The sequence below is a fragment of the Ornithorhynchus anatinus genome, chromosome 13 (assembly GCF_004115215.2).
Source record: "Ornithorhynchus anatinus isolate Pmale09 chromosome 13, mOrnAna1.pri.v4, whole genome shotgun sequence".
Classification (NCBI taxonomy): Eukaryota; Metazoa; Chordata; class Mammalia; order Monotremata; family Ornithorhynchidae; genus Ornithorhynchus; species Ornithorhynchus anatinus.
In genome coordinates, this window is record NC_041740.1 from 32,855,333 (window position 1) to 32,874,747 (window position 19,415).

Sequence of the window (19,415 nt, forward strand, 5' to 3'; positions counted from 1 at the left end):
TCTCTCTCCCAAGATTGTAGGAGATTGTGTCTACTAACTCTATTGTGCTATTCTAAATGCCCGGTATAGTGTTTTGCACACAGTAAGTGCTTAATAAATACTACTGATGGAATAGATACTGATTTGGCCTCAGGGGTGCTCTCAAAGGTTGGCATTCATCCCACCCATCCTCCAAGGCAAACTGAACAGGCTACTTACTAACTACCCTCTTTTTCCTTGGGCCAGGGTGAAAGTACCCCAGCATAGAGAAATGAAATCTACTGCAACAGCATGAAAAGCAGTGGGGCCTAATGGCAAGAGCTTGGATCTTGGAGTCAGAGGACATGGGTTCTAATCCTTCTTCACCATTTGCCTGCTGTACAACTTTGGGTAAGTCACTTAACTTCTCTGTGCCTCAGTTCCCTCATCTGTAAAATGGGAATGAAGACTGTGAGCCCTACGTGGGACAACCTGATTACCTTGTATCTACCCCAGAGCTTAGAACAGTGCTTGGCACATAGTAAGTGGTTAACAAATACCAACATTATTATTATTGTTATTATTAAAATGGGGGTACTCCCTCCTACTTAGACCATGATCCCCTTTGAGGAGAGGACTGTGTCCAACCTGGTTATCTTGTGTCTACCGTGGGGCATAGTACAGGCCTTGGCGTGTAGTAAGACTTAAATACCACAATTATCTCTGCAGTTACTAAACACATTTCCAGGATTGCTATTTGGCCACTCTTCCCAGACACCCAATTAGAAAAAGTGCCTAGGAGGTTGGGCTGAATACATAACTGCTAAAGTTTTATGAGAACACCAAATGGACTTTGGAGGAGGCTGTGGGAAGCCATCTGCAGGCACTGCTTCTTCTTCCACATCCACTCCCCCCAACCACCCCCCACCGCCTATTGCTGGCTGAGCTTTCATCCTGTATTGTCTTTAGCACTACATCCTCCGAAGCAGTGCCAACTCGAATTTTAGGTGGCCAACACTTTCTTGGCAAAGGCTGCAAGGAAGATAATAAGGGAGCGAGGATTTCACTGGAGGGACAGAAATGCTGCCTGGAAATCTACTGTACCTCAGTCTCCCTCCAAAGTAAACAGACTCGAGGGAAGAAGTCAAAAAGAATTTTTGGCTTCATGTCTTGAAGTCTGAAAGCGTGAGAGCCTGGTCCTCAATCCGTTGCTGTGATGGGCATCTTTGGCCAACACCACCATCACCCCGACAGGTAGCAAAACTACAAGCTTTTAACAGCACCTTTTAACAGCTTTTAACAGGAAAAGTGCGGCCACTGGGTTCCAGCAAAGCCAAATTCTCAGAAATAGTTTGGGTTTACAGTAGTTTACAGACTGAGCAGATTCTCCTGTGTGGCTGCCAGCTTGCTTTTTAATAATCTGCTTCCTCCAAAGCACCTCTCTGATAGACAAGGGGAAAGCACCAGCAATGTAGGACCTAATAAATTAAGTCCCCTGGTCTTCCGAAGTTCTGTTTTCTGGGATTTTTAAGATGCGTGGTTAAAAATCCCAAATTGGAAAACCTACAAATTTCAAAATGTAACTAAAAAAAACTACTGGTGGGAGATGCTGAAAAAAGGAGGGAAGAACTTGAACCCCGAGGACAGGGCTCTGCCCACAGCAGGCACTCCATCAGTGCTAGTGATACCCCTGTCAAGAATTTGGCTAACTGCTATTTTCCTCACTTTCCCCATTCTCATTTACTTCTATCTTGAATTTGCTGTTCCTTTGCCACAGTAAAGGTGGAGATTATTAACCATTCACCCCAGATCCTCAGGCAGAGAATGAGAAAGTGGAGCAGTAGGTGGAAATTCCCCTTTTTTGGTGGAAAACTAAGAGGCTTCCCTCCTTTCTTTCTTCTCAGGAAATCATGAACCTCCCTAATACTCGGGCTCTTAAGAAGGGATCTCTTGGAAGAGAGAAGATTAGGAGACAACAGCCTGGCAGTTGAGGAGAATAATTTGTCCACTGGATTTTCACAATAATAAATTCCGTTGATATAGAAATCAACAAAAAAACCCAGGAGAGGTATTAACCAGAGTGTTCACTAGCATATATATTAAAGAATAAAAATAGAGGTCATTAATCAATCCCTTGTGTAAAAATAAATTCCTCACCAAAGACTTTAACTCTGGTCTTCTTTCTGGGAAGGGGAATCTCCTACTCCAGGTCATGGTTCTACCTGAATCTTTTCCCAGTGTCACCTCCTCATGACCCTGGCCCCTGAGCAGCTACTTCATTGACTTTGAGGATAATTCCAGAAGAGATGCCAGAGCTGGATGCAGAAAAGCTATGAAGCTGAGGTAACATGGGGTTCTCAATCCTGGGAATAATAAAAGCCAAAGAGCCACTTGTTTCTCCTCCTAGAGGAAAGGCACAAAGTTCCATTAGAGCAAATGGGGCCTCTTTCTTCCAGCCAGTGAGATAACTATGGCAGATGGCTACCACATGAGAATTGAATGGCCTGAAAAAAAATAGATAAGTTTTGACTTCCTTTTGTTAGAGGCTTTCCTTCTGGCTCTCTCTCCCCCGAGAATTATGCTCCCATCAGGTGTAACCTTGAGGTAAGTCAAGCTTGCTAAAAGGCTTAATGTTGTCTTCTTCTAACAGTCCATACCAAAAAAAATGTTCCCTGCTAAGAAGCCAGCTTGAAGAAATGACTATCTTGGTGGTAATGTGCAAACTACCTAACAAACAAAAAATGGTTTACGGTAAAGGAGGGTCAGACACCCCAAGCTACAACTTGAAAGTGAGACAATCTTTTCCCTGAAACAATGTCTACCCAGGCTCAAATATAACATGTAATTACCTAGAAAAATTTCTAAATTGCCTGGCCTGGCATTGATGCACTATTGCTTCTATTTGTTTCTAATGAGATTTCAAATAATAGTAATAATGGTATTTGTTAAGCACTTACTATGTGTGAAGCACTGTTCTAAGTGTTGGGGGGATACAAGGTGATCAGGTTGTCCCACATGGGGCTCACACTCTTAATCCCCATTTTACAGATGAGGTAGCTGAGGCACAGAGAAGCTAAGTGACTTGCCCAAAGTCACACAGCTGACAAGTGGTGGAGCTGGGATTAGAACCCAAGACCTCAGACTCCCAAACCAGTGCTCTTTCCACGGAGCCACGCTGCTTCTAAGCAGTTTGAACTGAAGATTCCCTAAGGTGATGGAGAAGCACCTTACAGTTTCTACAAACAGCATGGCCTAGTGGATAGAGCACGGGCCTAGGGGTGGGAGGTTATGGGTTCTAATTCTGGCTCGGCCATTTGCTACTGTGTGACGTTGGGCAAGTCACTTAACTTCTCTGTGCCTCAGTTCCCTATGTAAAATGGGAATTAAGACTATGAACCCTATGTGGGACAGGGACTGTTTACAACCCAATTATCTTGTATCTACCACAGCACTTAAAACAGTGCCTGGCACATAGTAAATACCATCATTATTATTATTAGACTCTAAGCTTGCTGTGGGCAGGGGATGTGCCTAGCAACTCTGTTATATTGTACTCTCCCAAATACTTAGTAGAGTGCTGTGCACATAGTATGTCCTCAATAAATACATTTTCTAGGTTGACTTTAAAAATGTCACTAAGTCCTTTCTCCTTTATGAAGCTGGGAACTGGCAAGACTTTTGAATCAATCCAGAAACACCTCTTTGATTCACTCATCCACCAAGAGGCAAGTTCATGGAGCCCAGTCCAAATATGATGAATGAACTCAGGTCATTGTTTAACCACCTTGTATAAACTCACTGAGACCTCAGCAACATAACCACAGACTTCACCCACTGACACTTCACGACCCACTCTCCTTACCAGCTACGTAGCAAGGTGGGCCACTGAGCACAGGCAAGGGAGAGTGCAGGCTCAGGGCTGATCATCACCGCTACTGCAAAAACAAATCTCAAGCTTGTCCTGGTGGTAATAGGACAAACCTCTCACCTCTTAACCACAGTGTCTGTGCCATGACCTCCCAGGGGCCAGAAGAAGTGACTAACTGTATTTTCATGCATACAGTGTACAAGGATTCAAGAACACCTTTCAGAAAGGCTCCTGGATTAAAGCCATGTTGCTTTTGAGCTGAAGGACAACCCTACTACAGTGTCAACTCAGCCAACTCTCATTCAGGGGCTGAGGGTTCAGCAGGTGGAGAGATAGCCAGCTCCTCTAGTGGCAGCCTTTAATCCACCAATCAATCATAACTATTAAGGGCCTGCAAGGTCCAGAGCACTCATCTTCCCCACCCCCAAATCGCTCATTCTCTTAATTTTCCCATCTGTAGAGAAAGCACTACCAATCTCTCATTCCAGAAGCCTGAAATCACAGTGTTCTCTTGGACTCCTTGCTGTTTTTCAGCTCTCAACATTCAATCTACTGCCACGTTCTAGCAGTAGCTCTTCCATAGCATCTCCTGGATCCGTGTCTTCCTCCTCAGCCAAACAGCCACCACCCTGGTTGAAGTTTTAGGCATCATCCCTGCCTGCAAGGAACCTACAATCTACATATAATTAAGATATAGGGAAAAAGGGCTATAAATACACATGCATACATGAGCTAGTGCTTAAGTAACTTTAGAATCCTTTAAGCGAGAAGCAGCAAGGCCTAGTGGGCTCTGGGAGTTAGAGGACCTGGGTTCTAATCCTGCTCTGCCACTTGTCTGCTGTGTGACCTTGGGCAAGTCACAACTTCTCTGTGCTTTAGTTTCCACATCTGTAAAATGGGGATTAAAACAGTAAACCCCATGTGGGACATGGACTGTGTCCAACATGATCATCTTGTATCTACCTTAATGCTTAGTAGAGTGCCTGGCACATAAGTACTTAAATACCATAAAAAATCCCCCCCCCCAAAAAAACCCAAGAGAAGCAACATAACCCAGTGGAAAGGGCACAAGCCTGAGAGTCAGAGGACATGGGTTCTAAACCCAGCTCCCCAGCTGTGGTTTGCCAGCTGTGTAACCCTGGGCAAACACTTACCTTTTCTGTGGGGATTAAATATATTCTCTCTCCCTTTTAGACTGAGAGAGGAGGACTGTATCTGACCTGATCAACTTGTATCCATGCCAGTACTTAGTACAATGTTTGGCATATATAGGTGCTTAAGAAATGTCAACAAGGGAAGAGAAAAAGGCAGGGAAATTCCAGCAAGATCTTGCAGGTCTAATAAGCTGCTCCTTACTGGGAAGGAGTTGAAGGGAATGACCCAAAGGAGGCCCAGGAGCTTTCTGGGGAGGGCTGACCATGAACATGATCCTGGCCCCCCATTCCCACGGATGACTTGATTACAAGCCTTCTCCTTCTAAGGGGTGTTCCCTGCATTGATGTTCATTGAATTTTGTCATCTTACCAGGGGTGCCGGGCAGCCTGTTCACATGTGTATCTTTTGTTGGGGTCTTTCTCCATCAAATTCCGAATGAAATCTTTAGCTGTGGAGAAAAAAAAAGAATGGAGAAAACTATTCAGTGTTGCAGTTTTGGTGATGGTCCCTCACCCCAAAGAACTTCCGTTCACCCACTGAAAGCACATCCTATGGCCCACAACCCTTGGAGGCAGGAGAAATGGAGGCACAGAATTAGTCACCCAGCAAATCCAAGACAAAACCAGAGCTAGGATAGAATTCCTGACCCCTCTTTCTGCTAGGTTATGCATCCCTTGGGGAAAACATCCCAAATAAATTGTCCTTGGGATTGAAAGAGGAGCCAAAATGATTCTTTTGGGGTAAAAAAAAATTGCTGAATTGGATCAATCAATTGCACCACTGAATTGTTCAATGCTGTGGCCCTGGTAAGCATTCAATAAAAACCATTAATTGTACTGAATACTTACTGTCTGAAGAAACTGTACTTGGTGCTTGGGAGAATTCAACAGAGGAGATAGACAAGATCCCTGCTCTAAAGGAGCTTACAGGTTGAGTGGAGGGATAGGCATGAAAGTCCTTTATAGATACAGGAAGCAAAGGGTATAAGGAAATGGTCATAAGCATAGTGAGACTGGGAGTGGGATGGGTAGCTTCTCACTTAACAATCATCAGTCCTGGCATCTGCTCCAGAAAGAGGATTGGAATTATCCTGTCCCACTGGCAGAATCAGACAGCTGCAGCATCAAGTTCAGTGCCTTGGGTGAAACGGTGCTAGGACTCCAGGCTCTATATGGAGCTATATCTACCCAGCTCTAGCCGAGTGGGCTGAGCCACACAAATGGGATATTTCTGGTTAAGCCTCTGCTCAATTTAGGAGAAAAATGTTTCTGGCACTCCTGTTTGTCCCCGTAAGCCTACCGAGGGGGGCTAGGAACTTCTCAGGTCCTAGCTTGAGGGGTGTGCTCACTCTTCCAGAGGAGAGAACCTCTTCCTGACTCTCTTTTTGGCAGAGAAAGGGAATTAAAAAAAAACCAACACTGAAATAGGTTTTAAAATTCTCTGCTGGGACTTGTTCTACCTTTTTGGGTTTGTTCTTCTGCCCGGTACATGTCGAATGTGAGCAGTTGAGAGGGGGCTAACACACTCAAAGGAAGGGCCTCTGGACTGGAACGCCCTCCTTCTTAACATCTGTTAGAGAATTACTTGCCCCACTTTCAAAGCCTTTTTCAAGGCACATCTTCTCCAAGAGCCGTCTCCTGTCTAAGCCCTCATTTCCTCTTCTTCCACTCCCTTCTGCATTGCCTTGATTTGCTCCCTTTATTTACCCCTCTCTTAGCCCCAAAGCACTTATGTACAAATCTGTTTATGTACATAATTTTATTTATATTATGTGTTTATATTAACATCTGTCTCCCCATCTAGAATGTAGGCTCCTTGAAGGCAGGGAACTTGTCCTCCTTTATTCTGAACGTGCCCAGTACACCACCATGTCCCAGGTCTAAATGCTACTATTAGGTACTGTTATTGCAGTAAAATTCTCCCCAAGGAGAACTCTATTACTTACCAGAATCTGATATGTCATCCCAATATGGGGAGTCAAACTCATATTCTGCTTTGAGGATCTGTTCAAAAAGTTTGGAGTCATTTTCATCATAGAAGGGTGGGTAACCACAGAGCCTGGAAGACACAATGGGACATAAATCTTAAAAACGTCAATCACAGAAAGATGTTTTTTGCATTCTCACTAGAGCACAGTGGATTTTTTTTTGGCCAGGCTTCTGTAAATACAGCATTCAAAGCTATAATTTCTTAACAACATGGCAGTCATTGGATAGAACTGAGACAAGATCAAACATTTCACTGTGGATCACTAAATACCTTAACTAATGGGTAGCATGAGATGTAAACAGTGAGCTAACAATACCCTAATCTCTTGAGGTGAACACATTCTTTAATTGCAGTTTGACTCCATACCCTTGAATATATCAAAGCTCCAGCTTTTTCAAAACGCTCACAGAAAAGCCTTGCAGAAAGCTAGTTGCCCAACATGAATGACAATTTTATTCCAGGTGTGCCAAAAAATTATATTAAACAGGCAATTTAGGTAATCTCAACGGTATTCACTGATCACTCACTGTGTGCAGAACACTATACTAAATGCTTGGGAAAGTAAAATACAACAGAGTTGGTAGATAAAATCCCTTCCCACAGAGAGAGAAAGACATTAAGATAAATTACAGATGTGGAAAGTTGTAGAGTGCTGTGGGACTGAGGTGAGTATCAAAGTGCGTGCTTGGCACATAGTAAGCATTAGGGGTACACAGCCAAATGCATTGCTGGTGCAGAGGAGAGAAAGGACAGGGAAAAGCAAGCCTTACTCAGGGAAGGCATCTTGGAGGAGATGTGATTTTAGGAGGTTTTGAGGATGGGGAGAGCTATGAAGAGTAAGGGAATTCCAGGCCTCAGGGAGACCATGGGCAAGGGAGCAGTGGCGGGATAGAGGAGAGAGATGAAGATGCAGACAGTAGGTTGGCACTAGAGGAGTAGAGTATGTGGCTGGATTGTAGTAGTAGAACAGTGAAATAAGGTAGGAGGTAGATAACTGACTATAAGCCTTAAAGTTTTGAAACAATTCAGATGAATTTATTTTGAGGAATGAGAGTCTAGAGAGATTTCCAAATTATCACTGTAGAAAAGCTGCACATAACTTGACCTTGACCAAGAATGAGAAATTAGCCTTGTGACTTCTCCTGCTATCGTCTCTGAGGAAAATCTTCCAGACCACACACTCATCTCAGAGCAGAACTCACCACCGACTTTTTAAAAAACCCTTCCGACTCCTCCTTTACTATCCTGAACAAGAGTCACTTCCCCTACAGGGGTGAAAGGATGAGTTTGATACTAGAAGCTAATGATTTCCACTGAATTTATTTTGCTAGTCCAGTGAACAGGAACTAGATCTTATTCAAGTTCACCTCACCTCACTGATTTCTTATTATATCCCAATCCGCACACTCCACTCCTCTAGCAGCAGCTTACCCACTGTGTCTATTGACGCCCATCTCTTTCCCATGTACTCCCCTAGCCTGGAATTCCCTCCCCATTCACATACGCCAGACCACCACTCTCACTCTGTTCAAAGCATTCTTTGAGAGGACACACCTCTTCCAAGAGGCCTTTCCTGATCAAGCCTCCTTTTCCCTGGCTCGCTCTCTCTTCTGTTTCGTCTCTGCACTTGGATCTGTGACCTTTGAATATTTGATATTCAACCCACCACCAACCCCACAACACTTACGTACACATCTTTATATAATATAAATATTTATTCGTATTAATGTATATCTCCCCCCCTGCTCATTACGGGCAGGGAACATGTCTGCTAATTCTATTGTATTGTACTTTCTCAAGGACTTAGTATAGTGCTCTGCACATAGTAAGTACTCAATAAACGCCACTGATTGATTCTGTGTCCTGGTACAATACCCAACCAACCCAGATATTAAAGTACAATTGTTAGACAACAGGCAGTAGCATAAGTCCTTCTTAACCCAAGGCATTACTCCAAAATAGAAGAACTTTTGAGGCCTACCAATTTAAGTCCTAAAGGAAACTAGGCTGTGAGCACATAAAACGGTTATAAATGTAATGAAAATGGAAAAAAATCCAGGTCCCTGAGAGCACCATCTCAGAAATGGTGCATCCGGGCAGTGAGTGGAGGGGTGGGGTGAGTTTTAGATTTGACATTTTCGTTGACAGCTGATCAATGTTTCTGATTCATCTGCAAGGCTGCTTTAGGGCCCAAGAGTCTGGATAACCTCATTTTTAATGGCTTGCTTCCTGTCAGCAGAGAGAATGTGCTTCTGAAATCACTGAGCACATAGTATATAACATAAACTTAAGTCACCCAAGGAAACCAGGGACCAAGAGGTTGCAGCTTGACATTTTTCTCTAATCGGTACTTTGGATAAGTGGAAGAGTGCATGATGGGAAAGGCAGACAGACACGTGGAAATGTGAGTCTGCTCTGGAAGGGGCCCACGGTTTGGAGAGGTGGGGATTAGCTAATTAACATCAGATTGGGGTTGAGTTATAATTTTTTTGGCTCTGTTTTAGAAAGAGAAAATTCTTCTTATGTCAAAGATTATAGTGCATACTACTCTCTCTTGGTTGGGAAATATGCTATCTATTCCGTGCCTACCTGCTACACCCCTCAGTGGTCTCACAGACCATGCTGATGGTCACAGAGAGACCAGAGCAGAGAATGGGGATGACCGTGTCTAACCTGATTATCTTGCATTGATTCCAGCATTTAGTACAGTGCCTGGCTCATAATAAGTGCTTAACAAATATCACTGAAAAAAAAACCAACCTAAAACTGGACTCTCTACAGCAGGTCTAGGATAAATCAGAAAGTGCTCTTCTGGAGGGGAGTGATGGAAGGAAGAACCAGTCCTCATGAGGTTCAAAATGGTATTGGAGAATTTATCTAGACACTCAGAGCACAACAGGAATCTTCTCTCCCCTAGGCAATTTTCAGTTCCCATGTGGAAGCATTTTCTCTAATTTGCCCTGTGACAGCTCGCCCTCTGTTTTACCCTCTAAATGATCTGGTCCAGATAATAATAATTGTGGTATTTGTTAAGTGCTTATTATGTGTCAAGCATTGTACAGAAGCAGGGGTAGATACAAGATAATCGGGGCTCACAGTCTAAGTAAGAAGGAGAACAGGTATTGAAACCCCATTTTGCAGATGAGGGAACTGAGAAGTTAAGTGACTTGCCCAAAGCACAGCAGGTAGATGGCACAGATGGAATTAGGACCCAGGTCCTCTGACTCCCAGACCCATGCTCTTTCCACTTGTCTGCTGTGTGATCTTGGGCAAGTCATGTAACTACTCTGGGCCTCAGTTCCCTCATCTGTAAAATGGGGATTGAGACTGTGAGCCCCACATGGAACAGGGACTGTGTCCAAATCAGAGCTTAGTACAGTGCCCAGCACATAGTAAGCACTTAACAAATACCATATTACTTCCAATAAGCCACATTGCTTCCCTGTTTAAACCTGTATTTCAGAAGCCCTTGAAGTACTGAAAAAACTAGGCAGTGTGGAACAAGCAACTTGGCAACACAAATCCGAACAGACAAAGGGACATCCGGAGATCATCTAATCCATACCCCGCCTTTGGGCAACCCCTCGTCACTGACACCAAACCAGTTTTCTTCTTTTTCCCAAAGATATCTGGGAGAAGATTTCTCCAGTATTTCCCAATCCTTACACCTGCCAGTCAGTCAGTCAATCGCATTTACTGAGCACTTAATGTGTGCAGAGCCCTGTACCACACACTTGGGAGAGTAATCCCTACCTTATTTTACTCTAAAGCTTCTTAATTATAAACATTTCCTCTTGTTCTGCCCCAGTGGGAGTCAGAGAACTGCTGCCCACCATTGTCAGTCTGGATCTAGCAATAGTCAAATTCCACCTGCCCCAGCGTCACTACATGGGGTGGGTTGGTGGGCGGATTCCATCCTAATAAGAGGGAAAATACCAAGAGGATAGTTTCCCTTCTGCTACACAGTGTTACGTGCACAAAATACCAGCACCCACCTCATCCCACCAGCCAATAAGAAAGCTTTTGATCTGAACACACGCAGGAGTATTTCATTCTGCAATGACCATCCCAGTTGAATCAGCACTGCACTGTTTGTCTTGGAAAAAATATCGCTGCACCAGCACACAGACTTCCATCAGGAGGCCCTGGTTAATTTCCCCTAGTGATTATGGCATAGTAGTTTATTACACGATAGCAATAATATTCTTCCAGACTGCTTCTACTTGCTCCCCTGTCTGGGTCTCCAGGAAGGGGGGAATCTACTGGAAGGATTTTCAAATCTAGACAATCTGGGCCTTCTAGCTGAACCATCTCCTTCTGCCCCTCCTTCTGCTAATCTCAGGTCTCCAAAGGTCTCTTGCTCCTAATGTTCCCTTGTTCCTTAGGATGAGAAGCAGTGTGCCCGAGTGGATAGAGCGCTGGCCTGGGAGACAGAAAGACCTGCGTTCTAATTCCGACTCTGCTGCTTGCTTGCTTTGTGACCTCGGGCAAGTCACTTAACTTCTCTGTGTCTCAGTTACCTCATCTGTAAAATGGGGATTAAGATTATGAGCCCCATGGAATGTATCCAACCTGATTTAGCATGTATCTCTTCGAGAGCTTAGTACAGTGTCTGGCACATAGTAAATGCTTAACAAATACCATAAAAAAACCCCCTCAGGCCAAGACCACTTAGCCTCACCTTCCTTATTCAATCAATCAGTGTATTATTGAGTACTTACTGTGGGCAGAGTACTGTTCTAAGTGCTTGGAAGAGTACAGTTCAAGAGTTGGTAGACATATTCCCTGTCTACAAGGAGCTTACAGTCTAGAGGGGGAGACAGCCATTTATATAAATAAATTATGAATATGTACACAAGTGCTGTGGGGCTAAGGGAGGGGTGAATATCAAGTCTTTAAAGGGTACAGATCCAAGTGCAAGGGTGACACGGGAGAGGGAGCTGGGGAAAAGAAGACTCAATTTAGGAAGCCCTCTTGGAGAAAATGTGAACTTACTGTAAGGCTTTGAAGGCTTTGAAATAAACACCCATGGATATTGGTCTGCTCAGTTCATTTAGTTTGACAGAGTGATCGATATTTTTATATTCAGCTCCCCAGTTAGACTGAAGGTACCTAGTGGATAGGAAACATGTTCACTATTCTGTTCTTCCTAAATGTCTAGTCTAGAGGATGAAGGTGTATGATATGATAAATGCCACTCCTACTATTACTCCTACTATTAAGAGTGGTTACTGGAGAAAAGGAGGAGAAAAGACAGAGGGGAAGGAAGCCTGTGTGCTGGAGATGTGGGGGATGGTGTGGATTCCCCAGCCCATCCTTCAAACAGAGGATGTGTCCAAGATTTGGAGGTATCCTGGATCACCCTCCCCTAAATCAGTGGGTCATCATGCAAGGCAATTTTTATGAAAGAGAAAACTTCCCTGAAGCCTGTGTGTCTGGTGAGGAGAAGAATATAATGATTATCACTGTATTTAATGAGCACTTACTACATGGCCAGCACTGTGCTAACTGCTGGAGTTGAGACACAATAATCAGATCAGAAGAGTGGACAAGGAAGCCTGGACTACTCCACAGAAGACTTACTATACATGGAACCTCCTGAGCTTCTGAAAACTTTTTTCTAGAGCAGAGACTTTCTCTTCAGGAAGAAAAGCTTTTTGGCTTTCCTTGAGACTTTGCTACTGCAAGAAAACAGGCTACCCCCAAATTCCTTTTAGCCCTCTGGTCCCAGAAACCCAGAGTTGATAGATTCATTCTCTGTCCACAAGAAGCTTACTGTCTAGATGGGGAGACAGTCACTAATATACATAAATAAATTACGGCTATGTACCTAAGCACTGAGGGGTAAATGGATGAAGTTTTCCCCAATTCTCTAACCTTGTGTGTGTAATTTTTTTTGTTGCTTATCCTTCTGGCCCCAGTGTTTAGCTAATGCTGTGCTGAGGTGGTGGTGGTGGTAAAAGTGGTTAGCAGCACCTCTGCCCTCCCTCTCCACCTAGGAGCAGAGATGAATGTGAATGAGTGGAGCAGAGGAGGGCGGCAATGGGAGCAGGGCCTCCTTGTGCCCTCAGGGCTGCATGGCACGGCCGGACTCTCATGGCGATTCCCAGATGATGATACCCAGCGTGGCCAGAGGGAGGGAGGGACGGATGGATGGGCTGAAAGATGACACGCAGCAGAGCGGAGTTCTCCCATATGGTCATCCCATGCTCTTTTCCCCAGAAACCATACTAAACATCAAAACTGCTTTCTGGGCAAATTTCTTGGGCATTGTGCTCAAAGGCTAATACACAAAAAAGTCCTCAATGAATCACATTGTGGTATTGGTTAAGTGTTTACAATTCCCCAATCCTTGGCCTATGTAATTGAATCTCTCCTTGGCTTCTTCTTAGCAGTGACAAAAGAAAAATTAAATCTAAGAGTTTCTGTCCATCTTGATTATATGATGTGACAGAACCAAGCCTGACAGCACTGTGAATCTTTACCAGCTCACCCTCTACCCTGGACATATGAAGTGAGTGACATCAGCAAGGCCTTGTTTGGATACCACATTCTGTATGTACCTAAGGGGCACATGTTCCCAACACATATTTGTCTCTGCTCCTAGAGGGAGAGGGAGGGCAAAAGTGCCCATAGCCAATAGCATCCTTCCCTCCCCTCCACCATCCCCTCGCCCCAGCCACCACCAACACCTCCCTGGGAAGTACAGCATTAAACAAACACTGGGGCAAGAAGGATAAGCAACCAAAAAAGAAATTACACACATTAGGTTAGAAGGGGGTTGGAGGAACTCCATTCATAACAACAGTTTTTCCTGCCTGATTCCAATGAATCCAGTTTCTCCCGGGTATCTATTGGTGCTAAAGATCTGGTAGGTTTTAAGCTCCCTAAGGGCCAGTATCATGTCTACCAACTCTCCTGTATCAGTGGGATTTACTGAGCACTTACTCTGTGGAGAGTGCTGTACTAAGCGCTTGGGAGAGTCTAAGACAACAGAGTTGGTAGACACATTCCATACCTTCGGTGAGCTTACAGTCTAGAGACCACTCTCCTGCACTCTTTCAAAGGCTTAAATTCAGTGCTCTGCACACAGTAAGTGCCCCGTGTGGCCTAGTGGAAATAGTACTAACCTGGGAGTCAGAGGACCTGGGTTTTAATCCTGACTCTGCCACTTGTCTGCTGTGTGACCTTGAGAAAGTTTCTTAACTTCTCTCTGACTCAGTTATCTCATCTGTAAAATGGTGTGTAAGACTGTGAGCCCTGTGTGGGACATGAACTGTGTCCAACCTTGAATCTTGATTCAACCTTGGTAGCTTGAATCTACCCCAGCACTTAGTACGGTGACTGGCACATAATAAATACTTAACAAATGCCTTAAAAAATATCAACCATTGACTGACAAAGCAGTCAGGGATGTGGGAAACCAGAGTTTTGCCATAGTGGTCAAAAAAGCTCCAGCCTAATCTGGATGACCCAGTAAAAAGCCATCCTTACCCTAGATAAGTTGGCAAGCTGTTGTCTCCATCTTACCAGTGAAGTGACAGACTGAATTTATACTTGGCAGTCTATATAAAGAGGATCAAACGCCACTAGCCATGGCAGGAAAATGGAAGTCCCAGGTTTGGGTATTCACTCTGAAATGAAACCTGGCTCGTAGTGACAGCTGTATGCTGAAAAAATAAAAATGTGTGGTATGAAGGGATTAGTTTGCCTCTATAACTATTCATAGGCCACCCCCTACCCCTCACAAAGTAAACAATAAATGATCTCTCCAATGTGTAAATGTCTGGTTTTTTCCTGTGGGGATCTCAGTCAAGTATGAGCTGGCACCAGCTTCCCGCCTTTGCAGTCCAGGACTAAATTTGAGCCTGGCGGAGGACACGCTACCCCAGACATTGTTCAAGCAGCTGTTAACCAGCCCTTCCCTGCCCCCTTCCCATCATTCCCCAGGCAAGATCCCCTTGGATGGGAATCTGCTCCTTTAAGAAGAGCAGAAGGAAAAAGTAGACGAACGTGCCAAGAGAAACTTGTTTTCAAAAACTAGCTGGGGTAGGTTGCACTGGGGGCTGTCCTATTGAAAAGCATAGCTTGGCCCCTAGGAATGAAAATCAAAAATGTTACCACTCTTATTAAATATTGGTTTGGACACTCCTGAAATAGAGGTGTGTGTGTGCGTGTGTGTGTGTGAGAGAGAGAGATATGGGGGCAGGGTGGGTAGTAGGAGAGATAATTGAATGCATATGGTGGCCTTGCCCATAGGAGGCAGGGGTGTTGGACAAGAAATATCTGTGCTTGTAGTGCTGGGACTGTGTGTGTTCAAGTGTTGGCATGGGGAGGAGAACACCCAGAAGAGCATCTACATCGGAGAAGCAGCAGGCATAGGAGGTGGGGATGGGCCATGGAGGGGGAACTGCTCAAGTGACAAGAGTCACTGAGGTAAATGCTCCCCCTGCTCACTGTGATGGATCAGCCTACCCTTCCCAGGTACCTCGATGCAGCCATGGCAAGGACTCTTCCTCATCCTCCGTACTACCAAGGGCTCTCCCAGCAGCAATCCCAGAGCTCTACGGGAAGGAGGGTTTAAGAAAATTGACTTTCACTGTTGAGATGATGAAGTTGTACGGTGTAGTGGAAAGACCATGGGTCTTGGAATCAGGACCTGGGTTCTAATCCTAGGTCCACCACTGGCCTGCTGTGCAACCTTAGGCAAGTCACTTAACTTTGCTCAGCCTCAGGTTCTTTATTTGCATAATGGGGATTCAATGTCTAAACAAATAACTCAATTACTGTCTACCACATGGGGCTTTCAGTTTAAGTAGAAAGGAGAACAAGTATTGATTCCCCATTTTACAGTTGAGGAAACTAAGGCACAGACAAGTTAAGTGGCTTGCCAAAGGACACACAACAGGCAGGTAGTAGAGACGGGATTGGAACCCAGGTCCTGTGACTCCCAGCCCTGTGCTCTTTCCACTAGGCCATGCTGCTTTAATATTGTTATTAAAGAATGGAAGCAAAGCAAGTTTAAGTGATTAGGTGGCAGCAAATGAGCATTGAAATATGAGTCAGAAGGGTTGGGGGGAGAGGGAAAGTGGGATGTTGCGAGGGTGTCATTTCTCTCACAGATTAAGGCAGTGGGGTGTTTAACTTCTAAAAGGGAAAAATCAGCCTGATTGCTATCCCCATCCCACTCCTCCTCATCTGAAACCAAGAGTAGCGAGACTCAAAGTCCTTAGAGTTCTTAGTTCATTGTTTTGTGCTCAAAGCCAACATGAAGGATAGGCGAAAGACAACAGTTTGGGGCCCAGCTATGTTGGGGAAGCCCCTGCTTCACCCATATAGGGCCACTGACAGGGTAAAAATCTATGCCCCGCCCCCCCAAGAGAGAGAATGTCCTGGCCAGATTGGTTTAGGCGTGGAACTACTCCACTAACCCATACGGCTGCTTCTTAAACTCTACTTATCCCTAAAGCTTAGAAGCAGGGCCTGGCAGGAATGAACTTGCCCAGAGCCTCCATTTGCCCAGTACTGATGTTGTTTCTGCTTTAAAGCTCCATGTGTCTTTCCAACAGTGAAACTATCACCAAAGACCATTTTGCGGGGGGAAGAGGGCAGACAGGGCAGGGAGAGGGAAAAATGGTGGTCAGATTATGGACTATCAACTTGGCTGGGTACCCCTTAAGAACTCTGATAGTCACTCCAGCCCTATAATACTTATGTAAATATACCTTATACTCTACTAATTCCCCTATTTCTAATCTATTTCAATGTCCATCTCCCCCTGTAGACTGTAAGCCCCTATGGGCAGGGATCAAGTCTCCCAACTCCATTGCACTGTACTTTCCCAAGTGCTCAGCAGTGGTCTACACATAGTACTGAGCTGAAAACTCATTGCCCTTCTAGGCCACCAGCTTGGGGGGCCACTGTCCCCACATTCTACGGCTTGAGTTCTCTCCTCCCGTCAGTCAAAACTCGGGCCCGGGCACGCTGCCATAGGTGCCTTATATGCACCCAGGCCCAGAGCAGCAAAAGACAGAGGAGAGCAACCAGTATAGCTGCAATGACTCTGCAGGTTCTGGTTTTTTGACCTCTCCCCCAGGGTGTCTTTCAGCAGATAACTGCTTGGTTCCACCTTGCAAAAAGTCACTTGCCTGCATGTTGGGCCAGTAATAAAGGACGTTAATTTTATTACCCTCAGGTCTGCCAGAATGTCATTTTCACTATGCACTTGGCCAGTGTTAGGGAATTAAGGAACACACCCCATTAGAATCCTGTGCCTGTAGGGTCTGAAGAAACAGTTTGGATAGGCCTGGGGTGAGTTTCACATTGCTAGTTATAGGAGAATGGGGTGCATTTGTGGAGAGGTGGGAGATGAGAAAGGGGTGTATTTTTTAAAAAAATAGGTCGGATAACTGGTAGACTTTGCTCTTTTTTGACAACTTCATTGAATAGTTTTGTGAGAATCTGGAGTTTTCATATTCTACATGAAAATGCTGCTCACACATTTTCTGCTCTTGGAACAATGTCTTTAAAGCAGAGGCCAAGCCACAATATAGGGAAAGAAGTGGAAAAAAAAGAGAAGGAATAAGGCATTGAGCAAAGAACATTTTTGCTAACCTGGGCCAGGAGGAACGGAAAGAGTAAAATGTCCTTTAGCCTTGAAGAGGAGGAAGTGTGGGTCTAATTTAGTTGAAACAGTTTGAAAGGTTACCACTAACTAAGGGGCTATGTAGCCTAAACCATCAGAGACTAATGTGAATCACTGGGATTTAACCTAAGGGCTGACTTCCAAGGTTATAACACAATTTTCTATTTTGGGCTTCCATTTGCCTAATCCTTTTTGTCCAGGGATCAGAATTTTAGGCACCAGACCATCTAGGTGGATTTTAAGACCCAATTGACAGAAAGTTGATAGAAACCACTTTTAAGCTGCGCCAATTCCTTGGGGTGTGTGTGTACACAGAATCAACAGAGAGAGAGTTGGGCCCCTTAGTCCAGAGATCAGCATCACAACAATCAGAACTGAGCTCCTGGGGAAATAAAGGACCAATTTCAGGCAGCTACAATGAATTCTCACTTGGGATGGCTTTTCCAAGGGGTGTGGTGGAAAATAGCAGTCTGGGGGTGATTAAAACCAAATATTAGCTGATTGCTCTGAAACAACAGCCTGTTACAGATGACATCTTTGCATCTAAAATTCACTCAATTTCTTCCCCACCACCAGGTTTTGATCTGCTAGGCAGCCGAACACTTGCCAAATAATAGTTGGAATTCAAAAATAGCTTCCTCTGTTGGCTTTGGCCTCTCAAGGCAGGTTGCGCTTTGTGTTCTGGCGTTTGTTTAATCAATGGAAAATGAGATATTGCCCAGTTGCATCTTGATTCCATTTCTGGAAAGAAAATACATTGCCTTTCTAGGCCACCAGTTTGGGGGCCACTGTCCTCAGAGTCCACTGCTCGACTCTCCCCTCCCCTCAGGATGCCCCCAGTCCTCTCTTCCTCCCCAACAGCTACACACAGAGGAACCCCAACCCGACCGTTATGCGTAACACATAAATTATGCGTCCTAAAGGTGGGGGCCCATATGGGCAGCCAGGGAGGGGGTCATATGGGGGTGATAGGGGCTAGTGGAAGGCTCAAGGGGGGCCCTGCTCAGCAATTCTTCATCAGCAGTACATCAAAGTCACTGCCTTGGTGCCTCCTTGCTATCTATGCTGAGGTGTTTGAGAGACAGAGGATGGAGAAGGGAGCTTATGTGTGGCCTGGTGGGGTGGGGCACATCATGAGGGGCCCCTCCATGTGATTCTGCAAGCTGGTCTCCTGGCTGGGATTGCTGCTGAGTTGCCTTAGACAGGTCACTTAACATCTCTGTGCCTCACTTTCCTCATCTATAAAATGAGAGCTAAGTGCCACTTCTCTCTCTCCCCTTTAGAAAAGCAACATGGCCTAATGGCAAGAGCATGGGCCTGGGCATCAGGGGACCTGAGTTTTCATCCCAGCTCTACTGCTTGCCTGCCGTGTGACCTTGGGTAAGTCACTTAACTTCCCTCTGTCTCAGGTTCTTCATTTGGAAAATGGAGATTAAATACCTGTTCTCCCTCATTAGACGGTGAGCTACAAGTAGAACGAGATTGTATTTGATCTTATTATATTGTGCATATACCCCATGCTTACTTAGCACAGTGCTTGGAGCATAGTAAGCACTTAAATACTACAATTATTATTATCATTATTAGACTGGGAACCCATGTCTGATATGACTGTAACATATCTATCCTAATACTTAGCAGAGTCCTTGGCACACTGTACCTACTTATGCATAATAATAATAGTAATAATAATAATAATAGTATTTGTTAAGCACTATACTAAATACTGGGCTAGATATAAGATAATCAGATCCCTCACGGGGCTCATAGTCTGAGAGAGAACAGGTATTGAATCCCCAT

The 19,415-nt window shown here is 44.7% G+C and overlaps 1 protein-coding gene across 1 annotated transcript in view; it reads right to left on the minus strand.

Annotated features, from left to right (window-relative positions):
* The window catches only part of CAMK1D (calcium/calmodulin dependent protein kinase ID), a 252,179-nt gene that overhangs the window by 8,700 nt on the left and 224,064 nt on the right, over positions 1-19,415 (minus strand). Inside the window, exons 7-8 of the mRNA XM_029077775.2 lie at positions 6,927-7,039; positions 5,351-5,429 (exon numbers count right to left, since the gene is read on the minus strand). Of these exons, the coding sequence (XP_028933608.1) occupies positions 5,351-5,429; positions 6,927-7,039 (192 nt within the window). The remainder of the gene's footprint in view (positions 1-5,350; positions 5,430-6,926; positions 7,040-19,415) is intronic.